The 19,552-nt window shown below is 44.0% G+C and overlaps 1 protein-coding gene across 1 annotated transcript in view; it reads right to left on the bottom strand.

The window, feature by feature from the left end:
• fer1l4 (fer-1 like family member 4) overlaps window positions 1–19,552 on the bottom strand; it is a 477,640-nt gene that overhangs the window by 119,850 nt on the left and 338,238 nt on the right. The window contains 1 exon segment of the mRNA XM_073062298.1: window positions 5,636–5,770. Within this exon segment, the coding sequence (XP_072918399.1) occupies window positions 5,636–5,770 (135 nt within the window).

Here is a 19,552-nt window from a genome sequence, read left to right as displayed (position 1 = left end):
GTCGAGGAACCATCTAGAGAGCAGGCCATTCTAGATTGGGTATTGAGCAATGAGGAAGGGTTAGTTAGCAATCTTGTCGTGCGAGGCTCCTTGGGTAAGAGTGACCATAATATGGTGGAATTCTTCATTAAGATGGAGAGTGACATAGTTAATTCAGAAACAAAGGTTCTGAACTTAAAGAAGGGTAACTTTGAAGGTATGAGACGTGAATTAGCTAAGATAGACTGGCAAATGATACTTAAAGGGTTGACGGTGGATATGCAATGGCAAGCATTTAAAGATCGCATGGATGAACTACAACAATTGTTCATCCCAGTTTGGCAAAAGAATAAACCAGGGAAGGTAGTGCACCCGTGGCTGACAAGGGAAATTAGGGATAGTATCAAGTCCAAAGAAGAAACATATAAATTAGCAAAAAGAAGCAGCACACCTAAGGACTGGGAGAAATTCAGAGACCAGCAGAGGAGGACAAAGGGCTTAATTAGGAAAGGGAAAAAAGATTATGAGAGAAAGCTGGCAGGGAACATAAAAACTGATTGTAAAAGCTTTTATAGAAAAAGAAAAAGAAAAAGATTGGTCAAGACAAATGTAGGTCCTTTACAGTCAGAAACAGGTGAATTGATCATAGGGAACAAAGACATGGCAGACCAGTTGAATAACTACTTTGGTTCTGTCTTCACTAAGGTGAACATAAATAATCTTCCGGAAATAGTAAGGGACCGAGGGTCGAGTGAGATGGAGGAACTGAGGGAAATACATGTTAGTAGGCAAGTGGTGTTAGGTAAATTGAAGGGATTAAAGGCAGATAAATCCCCAGGGCCAGATGATCTGCATCCCAGAGTACTTAAGGAAGTAGCCCAAGAAATAGTGGATGCATTAGTGATAACTTTTCAAAACTCCTTAGATTCTGGATTAGTTCCTGAGGATTGGAGGGTGGCTAATGTAACCCCACTTTTTAAAAAAGGAGGGAGAGAGAAACCGGTGAATTATAGACCGGTTAGTCTGACATCGGTGGTGGGGAAAGTGCTAGAGTCGGTTATCAAAGATGTGATAACAGCTCATTTGGAAAGAGGTGAAATCATCGGACAAATTCAGCATGGATTTGTGAAAGGAAAACCATGTCTGACAAATCTTGTAGAATTTTTTGAAGATGTAACTAGTAGAGTGGATAGGGGAGAGCCAGTGGATGTGGTATATTTAGATTTTCAAAAGGCTTTTGACAAGGTCCCACACAGGAGATTAGTGTGCAAACTTAAAGCACACAGTATTGGGGGTATGGTATTGATGTGGATAGAGAATTGGTTGGCAGACAGGAAGCAAAGAGTGGGAGTAAACGGGACCTTTTCAGATTGGCAGGCAGTGACTAGTGGGGTATCGCAAGGCTCAGTGCTGGGACCCCAGTTGTCTACAATATATATTAATGATTTAGACGAGGGAATTAAATGCAGCATCTCCAAGTTTGTGGATGACACAAAGCTGGGTGGCGGTGTTAGCTGTGAGGAGGATGCTAAGAGGATGCAGGGTGACTTGGATAGGTTAGGTGAGTGGGCAAATTCATGGCAGATGCAATTTAATGTGGATAAATGTGAGGTTATCCACTTTGGTTGCAAGAACAGGAAAACAGATTATTATCTGAATGGTGGCCGATTAGGAAAAGGGGAGATGCAATGAGACCTGGGTGTCATTGTACACCAGTCATTGAAGGTGGGCATGCAGGTACAGCAGGCGGTGAAAAAGACAAATGGTTTGTTGGCATTCATAGCAAAAGGATTTGAGTACAGGAGCAGGGAGGTTCTACTTCAGTTGTACAAGACCTTGGTGAGACCGCACCTAGAATATTGTATGCAGTTTTGGTCCCCTAATCTGAGGAAAGACATTTTTGCCATAGAGGAAGTACAGAGAAGGTTCACCAGATTGATTCCTGGGATGGCAGGACTTTCATATGAAGAAAGACTGGATCGACTAGGCTTATACTCACTGGAATTTAGAAGATTGAGGGGGGATCTTATTGAAACATATAAAATTCTAAAGGGATTGGACAGGCTAGATGCAGGAAGATTGTTTCCAATGTTGGGGAAGTCCAGAACAAGGGGTCACAGTTTAAGGATAAAGGGGAAGCTTTTTAGGACCGAGATGAAGAAAAACTTCTTCACACAGAGTGGTGAATCTGTGGAATTCTCTGCCACAGGAAACAGTTGAGGCTGGTTCATTGGCTATATTTAAGAGGAAGTTAGATATGGTTCTTGTGGCTAAAGGGATCAGAGGGTATGGAGAGAAAGCAGGTACAGGGTTCTGAGTTGGATGATCAGCCATGATCATACTGAATGGCAGTGCAGGCTCAAAGGGCCAAATGGCCTACTCCTGCACCTATTTTCTATGTTTCTATGTTTCTAACAATTCATATTTGCCTAACCTCTCCTTATAACATACCCTCTAATCCAGGAAGCATCCTAGTAAACTGGTTTTAAACCCTCCCTGAAGCCTCCACATCTTTCCTGTAATGGACAGAGACACTTCACGCAATGCACCATGTTTTAGCCTTTCTCATCCATCTATCTACCTCTAGAACATAGAACAGTACAGCACATTACAGGCTCTTCGGCCCACAATGTTGTGCCAACCCTCAAACCCTACCTCCCATATAACCCCCACCCTAAATCCCTCCATATACCTGTCTAGTAGTCTCTTAAACTTCACTAGTGTATCTGCCTCCACCACTGACTCAGGCAGTGCATTCCAAGCACCAACCACTCTCTGAGTGGTAAACCTTCCTCGAATATCCCACTTGAACTTCCCACCCCTTACCTTAAAGCCATGTCCTCTTGTACTGAGCAGTGGTGCCCTGGGGAAGAGGCGCTGGCTGTCCACTCTGTCTATTCCTCTTAATATCTTGTACACCTCTATCATGTCCCCACTCATCCTCCTTCTCTCCAAAGAGTAAAGCCCTAGCTCCCTTAATCTCTGATCATAATCCATACTCTCTAAACCAGGCAGCATCCTGGTAAATCTCCTCTGTACCCTTTCCAATGCTTCCACATCCTTCCTATAGTGAGGTGACCAGAACTGAACACAGTACTCCAAGTATGGCCTAACTAGAGTTTTATAGAGCTGCATCATTACACTGCGTCTCTTAAACTCTATCCCTCGATTTCTGAAAGCTAACACCCCATAAGCTTTTTTAACTACCCTATCTACCTGTGAGGCAACTTCCAGGGATCTGTGGACATGTACCCCCAGATCCCTCTGCTCCTCTACACTATCAAGTATCCTGCCATTTACTTTGTACTCTGCCTTGGAGTTTGTCCTTCCAAAGTGTACCACCTCACACTTCTCTGGGTTGAACTCCATCTGCCGCTTCTCAGCCCACTTCTGCATCCTATCAATGTCTCTCTGCAATCTTTGACAATCCTCTACACTATCTACACCACCAACAACCTTTGTGTTGTCTGTAAACTTGCCAACCCACCCTTCTACCCCCACATCCAGGTCATTAATAAAACTCACAAAACGTAGAGGTTCCAGAACAGATCCTTGTGGGACACCACTAGTCACAACTCTCCAATCTGAATGTATTCCCTCCACCACGACCCTCTGCCTTCTGTAGGCAAGCCAATTCTGAATCCACCTAGCCAAACTTCTCTGGATCCCATGCCTTCTGACTTTCTGAATAAGCCTACCATGTGGAGCCTTGTCAAATGCCTTACTAAAATCCATGTAGATCACATCCACTGCACTACCTTCATCTATATGCCTGGTCACCTCCTCAAAGAATTCTAACAGGCTTGTTAGATACGACCTGCCCTTCACAAAGCCATGCTGACTGTCCCTGATCAGACCATGATTCTCTAAATGCCCATAGATCCTATCTCTAAGAATCTTTTCCAACAGCTTACCCACCACAGACATAAGGCTTACTGGTCTATAATTACCTGGACTATCCCTACTACATTTTTTGAACAAGGGGACAACATTTGCCTCCCTCCAATCCTCCGGTACCATTTCCATGGACAACGAGGACATAAAGATACTAGCCAGAGGTTCAGCAATCTCTTCCCTTGCCTCGTGGAGTAGCCTGGGGAATATTCCGTCAGGCCCCGGGGACATATCCGTCCTAATGTAGTTTAACAACTCCAACACCTCCTCTCCCTTAATATAAACATGCTCCAGAACATCAACCTCATTCATATTGTCCTCACCATCATCAAGTTCCCTCTCATAGGTGAATACCGAAGAGAAGTATTCATTGAGGACCTCACTCATTTCCACAGCCTCCAGGCATATCTTCCCACTTTTATCTCTAATCTGTCCTACCTTCACTCCTGTCATCCTTTTGTTCTTCACATAATTGAAGAATGCCTTGAGGTTTTCCTTTACCCTACTCACCAAGGCCTTCTCATGCCCCCTTCTTGCACTTCTCAGCCCCTTCTTAAGCTCCTTTCTTGCTACCCTATATTCCTCAATAGACCCATCTGATCCTTGCTTCCTAAACCTCATGTATGCTGCCTTCTTCCACCTGACTAGATTTTCCACTTCACCTGTCACCCATGGTGACTCTACTGCCACCTCAGGGCTCCTTACATGTCTGCCTTTGTCTGTCCATTTATTAACAGATGAATATGACAGAGTCATCGAGTATATAGCATGGAAACAAGCCATAAGACATTGGAGCAGAATTAGACCATTCAACCTATCAAGTTTGCTTCACTATCCATCATTCCATCCCTTTGGCCCAACTCGGACATGCAACATGGGGCCCACCACACGATTCCCATTAGCCTATAGCTGGCCATTTCTCTCTTAACCTCTCTTATCCATGCACGTATCCAAGCAGATTTAAATACTGGAGTACTCAGGATTTAAGTTGTTTCTGAGCACTGGGATATTAGAGCCATAACAGAAACATGGCTGAAAGAAAAGTAGAACTGACATCTTAATGTTTCTGAAAGGTAGGATTGACAACTCAATGTTTCCAAAAGGTAGGAATGGCAGCTTAATGTTTCTGAAAGGTAGGACTGACAACTCAATGTTTCTGAAAGGTAGGACTGACAACTCAATGTTTCTGAAAGGTAGGAATGGCAGCTTAATGTTTCCGAAAGGTAGGACTGGCAGCCTAATGTTTCCGAAAGGTAGAACTAGCAACTCAATGTTTCTCAAAGGTAGGATTGACAACTCAATTTTTCCAAAAGGTAGAACTGACAACTCAATGTTTCTGAAAGGTAGGACTTGCAATGTTACAGAATACAAATGCCACAGGTGTGATTGAGGAACAGGTAAAAAAGGAGAAAATTAACATTTTGATGTGGAAGGACAGTGCATAGAGAGGATATTCCTGGGAGATTATCCAAAGAGGCCATATAGATAGAACTTAGAAACAAAAAACAGTTATCACTTTAATGTATTATAGGTCCCCAACAAACTTTCACCTTTGCTTTAAACCACAGAGCCAATTTGTAACATTGCTTTAGATTAACTTTTTTGCCAGGCTTGCATGTGGAACTTTGTCTGAAGTCTTGATAAAATTCTTCTTTTATAATTTCTTCACCTTTCTTGCTAATGAAAAAGGACTCCACATGTTTTGAATCAAATCCTAAAGAACTCCGTAAGCAAGAGATTTCATAAAGGTATTGAGGCTGACCTTGCATTTGCCCATAACTCGATCGTCAACATTATCTTCAAACTCATCTTCATTGGCTTTCCCCCGGTATAGAGGGAAGATATAAAGCCAGTCTTGAAAATTGTTGTATTCCTTCTCCAGCTCTGTGCTGTAAATCTGCAACAATATGAAAAGATGGTGTTGGCACATGGAAACACAGAAAGGAGGAGCAGAAATAAGATGTTTGAACTTTGAGCTTGGAATTGAAATAAACATGGGGATGATCTATTTTAATACCACATTCCCATTCTTTACTCATACATGTTTTCTGTCTATCATTCTTCTTAACTAGATGCAGCAATCTCATCTCAACAGTCCTTGCAATGGAGAATTCTATAAGCTCACCATCCTCCAAGTGAAGAAATTTCTCATCTTTGCTTCAAGTATTTTACCCCATATCCTGAGACTGTCACTCCTGACCCTGGATTCCTTGAGGTAAAATCCTGTCAAGCAAAAATCTGTTGCAGGAAACCAACAGGTCAAGCAGTATCATCAGTCCAAGATGCAGTTTCAACCTGAAACATTGACAGTTCTGTCTGCCTACCAACAGATGGTGCTCAAGCTGTTGAGTTCCTCCAGCACATTGCTTGCTGCTTCATATTCTAACATATGCCACCTTTTGTGTCTCTACCCCGTCAAACCTTGTCAAAATTTTATATATTTCAGTTAGATCTCCTCCTCTTCTGAACTCTAGCAAATAAATACAAGTCCAGTCAACTTAATCATTCCTCATACAATAGTCCTGATATCCCAGAAGTTAGTATGGTGAACCCTCTCAGGCAAGGGGATTCATTCCGAGATGAAGCCAAAACTGCACAGAGGTTCCAGGTATGATCTTACCCAGGCCTAAAATAATTGCAATTCAAAACCTTTGCTCTTGCACTCAGTCTCTTGCAATAAATACCATTTGCTTCTTAACTATTTGCTGCACCTACAATTGCTTTCAGAGATTGGTACAAAAAAAACACCTGCCTTCTTCCACATCAATACTTCCCATCTTTCACAATTTAAACAGTGCTTTACCTTTCTGTTGTTCCTACCATAGTGGGTGACTTCAATTTATCCACATTGTACAGCATCTGCCACGTATCTGTCCACTCTATAAAACTACATCTTCTTTACAACATGATACCTGTTGCCCAACTGGCTGAAACATTGAAAAGTCTCGATATTCCTATCTTTTTTTGGTCTGTCAACCATGTCAGTAGACTAACCATGTTCCCAAGTGTTTTACTTTTGCAAAACTTCATTTAATTTGGACTTTATCAAAGACAATCCGAAAATCCAAATATGGGAAGACCATTAATCTGTTATCTGATGATTTGAGACCTCATTCTGCTGTCAGACACCTGGAGACCTTGTTCCACTATCTGATTTCCAAGATGGCGACGCAGCTTGCAGCGGCCACTCCGGAGCTGATTATCTGTTATTTGTGAAGTGGGGTGCCATGTGCAATCATAATCGATTGAAAATGGACATGGGAGCACGGAGGAACATTGGGAAATCCCCTATCTGACTATTGGAAAACTCACTCCACTATCTGATGATTCGAAACCTCGGTCCACTATCTGAGTATTAGAAACCTCATTCCACTATCTGACTATTGGAAGCCTCATTCCACTATCTAACTATTGGAAAACTCGCTCCACTATCTGATGATTCGGTCCACTATATGAGTATTGGAAGCCACATTCCACTGTTTGACTACTGGAAACCTTGTTCTATTGTCTGATGATTGGAAATCTCACTCCAGTATCTGAGTATTGGAAACCTCATTCCACTATCTGACTATTGGAAGCCTCGTTCCACTGTCTGACTATCGGAAGCCTCATTCCATTGTCTGACAATTGGAAACCTCATTCCACTATCTGATGATTGGAAATCTCGCTCCACTATCTGACTATTGGAAACTCCTTTCCACTGTCTGACTATTGGAACTTGTTCCACTATCTGACCATTGTAAACCTCATTCCACTACCTGACAATTGGAAACCTCATTCCACTGTCTGACTATTGGAAACCTCATTCCTCTGTCTAACTATGATAAACCTCATTCCATTATCTGACTATTGGAAAACTCATTCCACTGTCTGACTATTGGAAACATCATTCCACTATCTGACTATTGGAAAACTCATTCCACTATCTGACTATTGGAAACTTTGTTCCACTGTCTGACTATTGGAAACATCATTCCACTGCCTGACTATTGGAAAACTTGTTCCACTATCTGACAATTGGAAACCTCATTCCTCTGTCTAACTATGATAAAGCTCATTCCATTATCTGACTATTGGAAAACTCATTCCACTGTCTGACTATTGGAAACATCATTCCACTGTCTGACTATTGGAAAACTCATTCCACTATCTGACTATTGGAAACTTCGTTCCACTGTCTGACTATTGGAAACATCATTCCACTGCTTGACTATTGGAAACATCATTCCACTGTCTGACTATTGGAAACATCATTCCACTATCTGACTATTGGAAAACTCATTCCACTATCTGACTATTGGAAACTTCGTTCCACTGTCTGACTATTGGAAACATCATTCCACTGCCTGACTATTGGAAACCTCGTTCCACGATCTGATGACTGGAAACTTCATTTCACTTTCTGACGATTGGAGACCTCGTTTCATTCTCTGATGATTGGAAACCACATTCCACAATCTGACTATTGGAAACCTCGTTCTGCCATCTGATGATTGGAAACCTCTTTCTTCTATCTGACTTTGGAAACTTCGATGTTTTTGCAATTAGCTCACAAGTGATTTTTCACACAATTTCCAAAAGCTCACAGGGGCCCCAGTACCCACATCCTCTGATCCCAATTACAGTAGTATCCCTTTTAGATCAAAGCTAAAAGGCTGCGAGTGGAACGGCTAAGGATTTCCGGAGCAAAGGAATTTTACTACTTGGCGTAAAGAGTGTCAAAATTGCGCAGGCACGTGATGTCAGCCAGTAGAGCGGGTAAAGTTTAGAAAGAAGACCGCTATATCCAGTGGGCAGTGGAGTGAGAGGGCTTTGGCTAAATGGGTTTAGCTGGTAATGGGATGAGGTGAGGTAGGTTTACCTGTGTTAATTGCGGATAGGAAGTATGTGTGTGAGTCCGGTGTTCTGTGCTCAGTGTCAGATGTGGGAAGTTTTGGAGTCTCACAGCATCCCAGACAGCCATATCTGCACGTAGTGTGTCGAGCTGCAGCTCCTAAGGGACCGTGTTAGGGAAATGGAGTTGCAGCTCGATGACCTCTGTCTGGTCAGGGAGAGCGAGGAGCTGATAGAGAGGAGCTATAGGCAGGTGATCACACCGGAGCCACGGAAGGCAGACAAGCGGGTAACAGTTAGGAGAGGGAAAAGGAAGAGTCAGGTACCAGAGAGTACCTCTGTGACTGTCCCCCTGAATAATAAGTACTCCTGTTTGAGTACTGTTGTTGGGGACAGTCTACCTGGGGGAACCAACAGTGGCTGTGCCTCTGGCACAGAGTCCGGCCCTGTGGCTCAGAAGGGTAGGGAAAGGCAGTAGTGATAGGGGACTCTATAGTTAGGGGGTCAGACAGGTGATTCTGTGGACACAGGAAAGAAACTCAGATGGTAGTTTGCCTCCCATGTTCCAGGATCTGGGATGTTTCAGATCACGTCCATGATATCCTGCAGTGGGAGGGAAAACAGCCAGAGGTCATGGTGCATATTGGTACCAATGACATAGATCGGAAAAGGGAAGAGGTCCTGAAAAAAGACTACAGGGAGTTAGGAAAGAAGTTGAGAGGCAGGACCGCAAAGGTAGAGTTTGTTAGGTGTGTTCAGGAAGGTTTCTTTGACACAGTATGTAGATAAGCCTACAAGAGAGAGGTTGTACTTGATTTGATAATGGGAAATAAACCTGGTCAGGTGTCAGATCTCTCAGTGTGAGAGCATTTTGGAGGTAATGATCATAATTCTATCTCCTTTACAATAGCATTGGAGAGAGATAGGAACAGACAAGTTAGAAAAGCGTTTAATTGGACTAAGGGAAATTATGAGGCTATCAGGCAGGAAATTGTAAGCTTAAATTGGGAACAGATGTTCTCAGGGAAAGGTAGGGAAGAAATGCGGCAAATGTTCAGGGGATATTTATATGGAGTTCTGCATAGGTACATTCCAATGAGACAGGGAAGTTATGGTAGGGTACAGGAACCGTGGTGTACAAAGGCTGTAATAAATTTAGTCAAGAAGAAAAGAAATGCTTACAAAAGGTTCAGAGAGATAGGTAATGGTAGAGATCTAGAAGATTATAAGGCTAACAGGAAGGATCTTAAGAAGGAAATGAGGAGAGTCAGTAGGGGCCATGAGAAGGCCTTGGCAAGCAGGATGAAGGAAAACCCCAAGGCATTCTACAAGTATGTAAAGAGCAAGAGGATGAGATGTGAAAGAATATGATCTATCAAGTGTGACAGTGGGAAAGAGTGTATGGAACTGGAGGAAATATCAGAAGGTTCCAAACCCCCTGCCATATAACTCGAGGAGATAGTAGAGGTACTGAATGAATACTTCAGTATTCACTATGGAAAAGGATCTTGGTGATTGTAGTAATGACTTGCAGCAGACTGAAAAGCTTGAGCATGTAGATATTAAGAAAGAGGATGTGCTGGAGCTTTTGAAAAGCATCAAGTTAGATAAGTCGCCGGGACCAGATGAGATGTACCCCAGGCTACTGTGGGAGGTGAGGAAGGAGATTGCTGAGCCTCTGGTGATGATCTTTGCATCATCAATGAGGACAGGTGAGGTTTCGAAAGACTGGAGGGTTGCGGATGTTGTTCCTTTATTCAAGAAAGGGAGTGGAGTTAGCCCAGGAAATTATAAACCAGTGAGTCTTACTTCAGTGGTTGGTAAGTTGATGGAGAAGATCCTGAGAGGTAGGACTTCTGAACATTTGTTAGAAATAGTCAGCATGGCTTTGTCAAGGGCAGGTCGTGCCTTATGAGCCTGACTGAATTTTTTGAGGATGTGACTAAACACATTGTTAAAGGTAGAGCAATAGATGTAGTGTACATGGATTTCAGCAAGACATTTGACAAGGTACCCCATGCAAGGCTTATTGAGAAAGTAAGGAGGCATACGATCCTAAGGGACCTTGCTTTGTGTATCTAGAACTGGCTTGCCCACAGAAGGCAAAGAGTGGTTGTAGATGGGTCATATTCTGCATGGAGGTCAGTGGTGAACAGTGGTGTGCCTTAGTGATCTGTTCTGAGAGCCTTGCTCTTACTGATTTTTATAAATGACTTGGATGAGGAAGTGGAGGGATGGGTTAGTAAGTTTGCTGATGACACAAAGGTTGGAGGTGTTGTGGATAGTGTGGAGGGCTGTCATCAGTTACAGCAAGACATTGATAGGATGCAAAACTGGGTTGAGAAGTGGCAGATGGTATTCAACCCAGGTAACTGTGAAGTGGTTCATTTTTGTAGGTCAAATATGATGGCAGACTATAGTATTAATAGTAAGACCCTTGGCAGTGTGGAGGATTAGAGCGATCTTGGGGTCTGAGTACATAGGACACTCAAAGCAGCTCTGCAGGTTGACTCTGTGGTTAAGAAGGCATACGGTGTATTGGCCTTCATCAATCGTGGAATTGAATTTAGGAGCCAAGAGGTAATGTTGCAGCTATATAGGACCCTGGTCAGATCCCACTTGGATGACTGTACTCAGTTCTGGTTGCCTCACTACAGAAAGGATGTGGAAGCCATAGAAAGGGTGCAGAGGAGATTTACAAGGATTTTGCCTGGATTGGGGAGTATGCCTTATGAAAACAGGTTGAGTGAACTTGGCCTTTTCTCCTTGGAACGACAGAGGATGAGAGGTGACCTGAGAGGTGTATAAGATGATGAGAGGCATAGATTGTGTGGATAGTCAGAGGCTTTTTCCCAGTGCTGAAATGGTTGCCACAAGAGGGCACAGGTTTAAGGTGCTTGAGAGTAGGTACAGAGGAGATGTCAGGGGTAAGTTTTTTCACGCAGAGAGTGAAGAGTGCGTGGAATGGGCAGCTGGCAACGGTAGTGGAGGAAGATACAATAGGGTCTTTTAAGAGACTTTTGGATAGGTACATGGAGCTTAGAAAAAATCAGGGCTATGGCCTAGTAATTTCTATGGTGGGGACATGTTCGGCACAACTTCGGGCCTATCGAGACTGCTGTGCCATTCAGTCATGGGCTGATCCAATTGTTCCAGTCATCCCCACTCCCCTGCCTTCTCCCCATACCCTTTGATGCCCTGGCTAATCAGAAACAAATCTATCTCTGCCTTAAATGCACCCAGTGACTTAGCCTCCACAGCCACTCATGGCAACAAGTTCCACAGATTTACCACCCTCTGACTAAAGTAATTTCTCTGCATCTCAGTTCTAAATGGATGTCCTTCAATCCAAAAGTCATGCCCTCTTGTCCTAGGTATTAGAGTATAATAAATTATAAGAAAATATATAAAGATGTACAAAACATGAAGTTTGAAGCAATGTTTAAAATAATTTGTAAAAGAACAAGTCCCATACACGAAGCACAGGAGGAACTCAGCAGGCCAAGTGAAATCTATGCAAAAGAGTTACAGTCAACATTTCACCCTGAGACCTTCAACAGAAATGGAGAGAAGAAGCAGAATTTCCAGCATCTGCAGATTTTCCCATTTGTGAAGACCCATACACTTCTACTAACTGATGTGAAGGATTAACGTAAGAACAAGTCTAAAACAGAATATAGAGTAATTGATACAGAATCAAGTTTCACACCCTTCTGTTCGTCCAGTTTACAAGCAGAGGCCCTTTACCCAAATGTGTCTACTTTATCAAGTATCAGTCTATATCAGGGATACCCAGCATGGGGTCATAGAACATAGAACATGGAACATAGAATAGTACAGCACATTACAGGCCCTTCGGCCCACAATGTTGCGCCGACCCTCAAACCTGCCTCCCATATAACCCCTCCACCTTAAATTCCTCCATATACCTGTCTAGTAGTCTCTTAAACTTCACTAGTGTATCTGCCTCCACCACTGACCCAGGCAGTGCATTCCATGCACCAACCACTCTTTGAGTGAAAAACCTTCCTCTAATATCCCCCTTGAACTTCCCTCCCCTTACCTTAAAGCCATGTCCTCTTGTATTGAGCAGTGGTGCCCTGGGGATGAGGCGCTGGCTGTCCACTCTGTCTATTCCTCTTAATATCTTGTACACCTCTATCATGACTCCTCTCATCCTCCTTCTCTCCAAAGAGTAAAGCCCTAGCTTCCTTAATCTCTGATTATAATCCATACTCTCTAAACCAGGCAGCGTCCTGGTAAATCTCTTCTGTACCCTTTTAATGCTTCCACATCCTTCCTATAGTGAGGCGACCAGAACTGGACACAGTACTCCAAGTGTGGCCTAACTAGAGTTTTATAGAGCTGCATCATTACATCGCATCTCTTAAACTCTATCCCTCGATTTATGAAAGCAAACATTCCATAAGCTTTCTTAACTACCCTATCTACCTGTGAGGCAACTTTCAGGGATCTGTGGATGTGTAACCCCAGATCGCTCTGCTCCTCCACACTACCAAGTATCCTGCCATTTATGTTGTACTTTGCCTTGGAGTTTGTCCTTCCAAAGTATACCACCTCACACTTCTCTGGGTTGAACTCCATCTGCCACTTCTCAGCCCACTTCTGCATCCTATCAATATCTCTCTGCAATCTTCGACAATCCTCTACACTATCTACAACACCACCACTCTGCAAATTTGCCAACCCACCCTTCTACCCCAACATCCAGGTTGTTAATAAAAATCACGAAAAGTAGAGGTCCCAGGACAGATCCTTGTGGGACACCACTAGTCACAACCCTCCAATCTGAATGTACTCCCTCCACCATGACCCTCTTGCCTTCTACAGGCAAGCCAATTCTGAATCCACCTGGCCAAAGTTCGCTGGATCCCATGCCTTCTGACTTTCTGAATAAGTCTACCGTGTGGAACCTTGTCCAATGCCTTACTAAAATCCATGTAGATCACATCCACTGCATCAGCCTCATCTATATGCCTGGTCACCTCCTCAAAGAACTCTATCAGGCTTGTTAGACATGATCTGCCCTTCACAAAGCCATGTTGACTGTCCCTGATCATTCCACGATTCTCTAAATGCCCATAGATGCTATCTCTAAGAATCTTTTCCAACAGCTTTCCCACCACAGACGTAAGGGTCTCTAATTACCCGGACTATCCCTGCTACCTTTTTTTGAACAAGGGGACAACATTCGCCTCCCTCCAATCCTCCGGTACCATTCCCGTGGACAACGAGGACAAAAAGATCCTAGCCAGAGGCTCAGCAATCTTTTCCCTCGCTTCGTGGAGCAGCCTGGGGAATATTCCATCAGGCCCCAGAGACTTATCCATCCTAATGTATTTTAACAATTCCAACACCTCCTCTCCCTTAATTACAACATGCTCCAGAACATCAACCTCACTCATATTGTCCTCACCTTCCTCAAGTTCCCTCTCATTGGTAAATACCGAAGAGGAGTATTCATTGAGGACCTCACTCACTTCCACAGCCTCCAGGCACATCTTCCCATCTTTATCTCTAATCAGTCCTACCTTCACTCCTGTCATCCTTTTGTTCTTCACATAATTGAAGAATGCCTTGGGGTTTTCCTTTACCCTACTCGCCAAAGCCTTCTCATGCCCCCTTCTTGCTCTTGTCAGCCCCTTCCTAAGCTCCTTTCTTGCTACCCTATATTCCTCAATAGACCCATCTGATCCTTGCTTCCTAAACCTCATGTATGCTGCCTTCTTCCACCTGACTAGATTTTCCACTTCACTTGTCACCCATGGTTCCTTCACCCTACCATTCTTTATCTTCCTCACCGGGACACATTTATCCCTAACATCCTGCAAGAGATCCTTAAACAATGACTGCATGTCCATAGTACATTTCCCTGCAAAAACATCATCCCAATTCACACCCACAAGTCTTATATTATGAGCCTTATAGCCTCATAATTTGCCCTTCCCCAATTAAAAATTTTCCTGTCTTCTCTGATTCTGTCCTTTTCCATGATAATGCTAAAGGCCAGGGAACGGTGGTCACTGTCCCCTAGATGCTCACCCACTGAGAGATCTGTAACCTGACCCGGTTCGTTACCTAATACTAGATCTAGTATGGCATTCCCCCTAGTCGGCCTGTCAACATACTGTGACAGGAATCCATCCTGGACACACTTAACAAACTCTTCCCCATCTAAACCCTTGGAACTAATCAGGTGCCAATCAATATTAGGGAAGTTAAAGTCACCCATGATAACAACCCTGTTATTGTTGCACCTTTCCAAAATCTGCCTCCCAATCTGCTCCTCGGTATCTCTGCTGCTACCAGGGGGCCTATAGAATACCCCCAATAGAGTAACTGCTCCCTTCCTGTTCCTGACTTCCACCCATACTGACTCAAAAGAGGATCCTGCTACATTGCTCACCCTTTCTGTAGCTGTATTAGTATCTCTGACCAGTAATGCCACCCCTCCTCCCCCTTCCCCCCCTCTCTATCCCTTTTAAAGCACTGAAATCCAGGAATATTGAGAATCCATTCCTGCCCTGGTGCCAGCCAAGTCTCTGTAATGGCCACTACATCATAATTCCATGTATGTATCCAAGCTCTCAGTTCATCACCTTTGTTCCTGATGCTTCTTGCATTGAAGTACACACACTTTAGCCCTTCTACCTTACTACCTTTACACCCTTTATTCTGCTTCTCTTTCCTCAAAGCCTCTCTATATGTTAGATCTGGATTTACTCCATGCACTTCTTTCACTGCTCTATCGCTCTGGTTCCCATCCCCCTTGCAAATTAGTTTAAACCCTCCTGAACCATGCTAGCAAACCTACCTGCAAGGATATTGATCCTCCTCGAGTTCAGGTGCAACCCATCCAATCTGTACAGGTCCCACCTTCCCCAGAAGAGATCCCAATGATCCAAAAATCTAAAACCCTGCCTCCTGCACCAACTTCTCAGCCACGCATTCAACTGCCATCTCCTCCAATTCTTACCATCACTATCATGTAGCACTGGCAGCAATCCTGAGAACGCCACCCTTGAGGTCCTGTTCTTTAGCCTTCTGCCTAGTTTCTGAAACTCACACTTCAGGACCTTATCCCTCTTCCTGCCTTTGTCATTGGTACCAACATGTATCATGACTTCTGGTTGCTTTCCCTCTCATACCAGGATGTCATGCACTCAGTCAGAGACATCCCGGACCCTGGCACTGGGAGGCAACAAACCATGTGGATGTCCTCCTCACATCCACAAAATCTCCTGTCTGCTCCCCTGACTGTAGAGTCTCCAATGACGACAGCTCTCCTCTTCTGCGTCCCACCCTTCTGCACCACAGAGTCAGGCTCAGTGCTGGAGGCCCTACCACCGTGGCTCACACCTGGTCGGTTGTCCCTGCCAACAGTATCCAGGACGGTAAACTTATTATTCAGGGGAATGGCTACAGGGGTGCTCTGCACTGCCTGTCTATTCACTTTCGCTTTCCCCCCTCAGACTGTCACCCAACGACCTGCTTCCGGCAGCCTAGGTGTGACTACCTCCCTGTAGCTCTCATCTATGATTGCCTTATTCTCCCTTACGAGTCGAAGGTCATCCAGTTGCTGCTCCAGATTCCTCACACGGTCTTCCAGATCGCCCAGCTACATGCACTTCTGGCAGATGTGACTATTGTGGAGAGGGGAGATCCCCCAAGACTGCCACATCTCACAGGAGAGGCACATCACCGTCTCAGGAGGCACTGTAAAGCCGAACTGGGAACAAGCTCGTCCTCCGCCTCTTCTTATCGAAGCCTCTCGAGCTCCACTCCTTCACTGGTCCACTCACTCACTGGCCACTTCCTATGGTCCACGGACCCTTGCTTAATGTTATTGGTCTATGGTATAAATGAAGGTTGGGAACCCCTGATCTATACTAATCTCAGTTACTAGCACTTACTTCATAGTCTCCTATACCTTAGTGGTTCAAGTACTCAACCAGTAACTCCTTTAAATGTTGCCTTCATCACTTGTCAATGACATTCAACACTTTGCTGATAACTGAGAATTGACTAACTGCACAGCATTTCCTGAGATTTGAGTTTTTATTTTGTAAGGAGAACATACTGAGGTATTTTGCCACACTGTAAATACAAATTGCCGATGGCCGTTGGCGGGGGCATCTTAATACGCTCGGCAGAGGATGGTGCTTGGAGAAGCCGTGCCTGAGGAGATGGTCAGAGGCTCGGAGATTCGATGGACTTGGAGTCCGCTGCGGTCAGGTCGCTTTCAGTGTGTGCTGCGTCTGTGAGGCTGAGTTGGGCGGCGCCATGGAAATCCATAGCGGGGGTATTCCCTTCTGCCGCCTGCGTGGGATGATGAGACAATCGGGACCCTGAGGACTTGTGGAAACTGTGTGGTGGTTTCTTTCGAACTATTTGGACTATTGGACTTTGGACTATTTTTACTGTGCCCATGGTCTGTTTTTTTTAAATCAATTATGCTATTGTTTGCACTGTTGTAACTATATGGTTTTGTGCAGGTCTTGTAGCTTTAGTTTTTGGTCCTGTTTGTCTGGTGGGATTGGAGCTCCTTTCCGGGAAACATGCTAAGATGGTAGCGTGATATTAATATGCAGCAGCCTCTCCGGACTCTGGATTGGGGATTGCCAAACGTTATGTGGATTTTCTGGTGTTGTCTGTTTTGCCATGTGTTTTTGTGATATCGTTCTGGAGGAACGTTGTCTCATTTTTTAACTGCATTGCATTTGTGGTTTTTAAATTACAATAAATTGAATCTGAATCTGAACCTGAATCTGAAATGTGGCATAGTCAGACATGCAGCTATTTCTAGAATGAAGTATTTCAGTACTACACCCTAGATGCTGTTCTGTTACTATAAGCCTTTACAGAATATAGTGCCCTCAACCATTTATTAATGAGGATCACATTGAAGTGAACTGGGTGAAGACTTAGTGAGATGGTGGTGATCTCAGGAAGATGGATCCTGAGGATTCACTATGGAATTCTGGATGGACCTTGGTGCATAAAGCCTTAGAGCACAGAACTGCACAGGAACAGGCTCATGGTGTTATATAAAACAAATTAAATGAATTAATCCCTTCTACCTACACAATGTCCATATCCCTCCCTTCAGGAGACTTTGTAACAACCTCTTAAATATCTCACTCAACAGCAAGTAGCAAAAAAATGAACATGGGGAATTCTTCATATCCCAGCTGCAGAAACAGTAACTTGTAATTAAATTGGCTGATGTTGTGTACTTGGATTTTCAGAAGGCCTTTGACAAGATACCACACGAGGCTGCTTACCAAGCTAGAAGCCCATGGTATTTCAGTAAAGATTCTAGCATGGATAAAGCAGTGGTTGATTGGCAGAGGCAAAGAGTGGGAATAAAGGGAGCCTTTTCTGGCTGGCTGCTGGTGACTTGTGGTGTTCCACAGGGGTCTGTGTTGGGACCGATTCTTTTGACATTACAGGTCTATGATTTTGATGATGGAATGAAGTTAATTGGAAGGACAGGTACTTTTGAGGAAGTAGAGAGGCTACAGGACTTAGAAAGCTGAGGAGAATGGGCAAAGAAATAAGACCATAAGACATAGGTGCAGAATTAGGCCATTCAGCCCATCAAGTCTGCTCTGCCAGTCAATCATGGCTGATCCATTTTTCCCTCATCAGCCCCACTCCATGGCCTTCTCCCTGTAACCTTTGATGCCATGTCCAATCAAGAATCTATCATGCTCTGCCTTAAAACACCCAACAACCTGGCCTCCACAGCTGCCTGTGATAATAAATTCCACAAATTCACCAGCTTCTGGATAAAGAAATTTCTCCACATCTCTGTTTTAAATGGATGTCACTCTATCCTGAGGTTATGCCCTCTTGTCCTCGACTCTCCCACCACATTTACTCTGTCTAGGCCTTTCAACATTTGAAAGGTTTCAATGAGATCTGACATCATCCTTCTAAATTCCAGTGAGTACAGACCCAGAGCCTTCAGACGTACCTCGTACGATAATCCTTTCATTCCTGGAATCACCCTTGTGAACTTTCTCTGAATTCTCTCCAATACCAGTACATCTTTTCTTAGATGAGGAGCCTAATACTGTTCACAATATTCAAGGAAGACCTCACCAGTGCCTTATAAAGCCTCAGCATCTCATCCCTGCTCTAGACCTCTTGAAATGAATGACAACATTGCATTTGCCTTCCTCACCACCAACTCAGCCTGCAAGTTAACCTTTAGGGTATTCTGCACAAGGACTCCCAAGGCCCTTTGCATCTCAGATTTTTGGATTCTCTCCCCGTTTAGAAAATAGTCTGCACATTTATTTCTTCTGCCAAAGTGCAGGACCATGTATTTTCCAACATTGTATTTCATTTGCCACTTCTTGCCCATTCTCCTAATCTGTATAAATCCTTTGCAGCCTACCTGTTTCCTCAACACTACCTGCTCCTCCACCAATCTTTTATCATCTGCAAACTTGGCAACAAAGCCAACTATTCCATCATCTAAATCATTGATATACAGCATGAAAAGAAGCGGTCCAGGCACTGAACCCCTGTGGAACACCGTTAGTCACTGGCAGCCAACCAGAAAAGGGTCCTTTCATTCCCACTCGTTGCCTCCCTTATTATTAAGGGATTGGACACGCTAGAGGCAGGAAGCATGTTCCCGCTGATGGGTGAGTCCAGAACTAGAGGCCACAGTTTAAGAATAAGGGGTAGGCCATTTAGAACAGAGATGCGGAAAAACTTTTTCACCCAGAGAGTAGTGGATATGTGGAATGCTTTGCCCCAGAAGGCAGTGGAGACCAAGTCTCTGGATGCATTCAAGAGAGAGTTAGATAGA

Source organism: Hemitrygon akajei, chromosome 11 (genome assembly GCF_048418815.1).
Source record: "Hemitrygon akajei chromosome 11, sHemAka1.3, whole genome shotgun sequence".
In the NCBI taxonomy this organism is placed as follows: domain Eukaryota; kingdom Metazoa; phylum Chordata; class Chondrichthyes; order Myliobatiformes; family Dasyatidae; genus Hemitrygon; species Hemitrygon akajei.
This window is presented reverse-complemented; position numbering and strand designations above follow the sequence as displayed.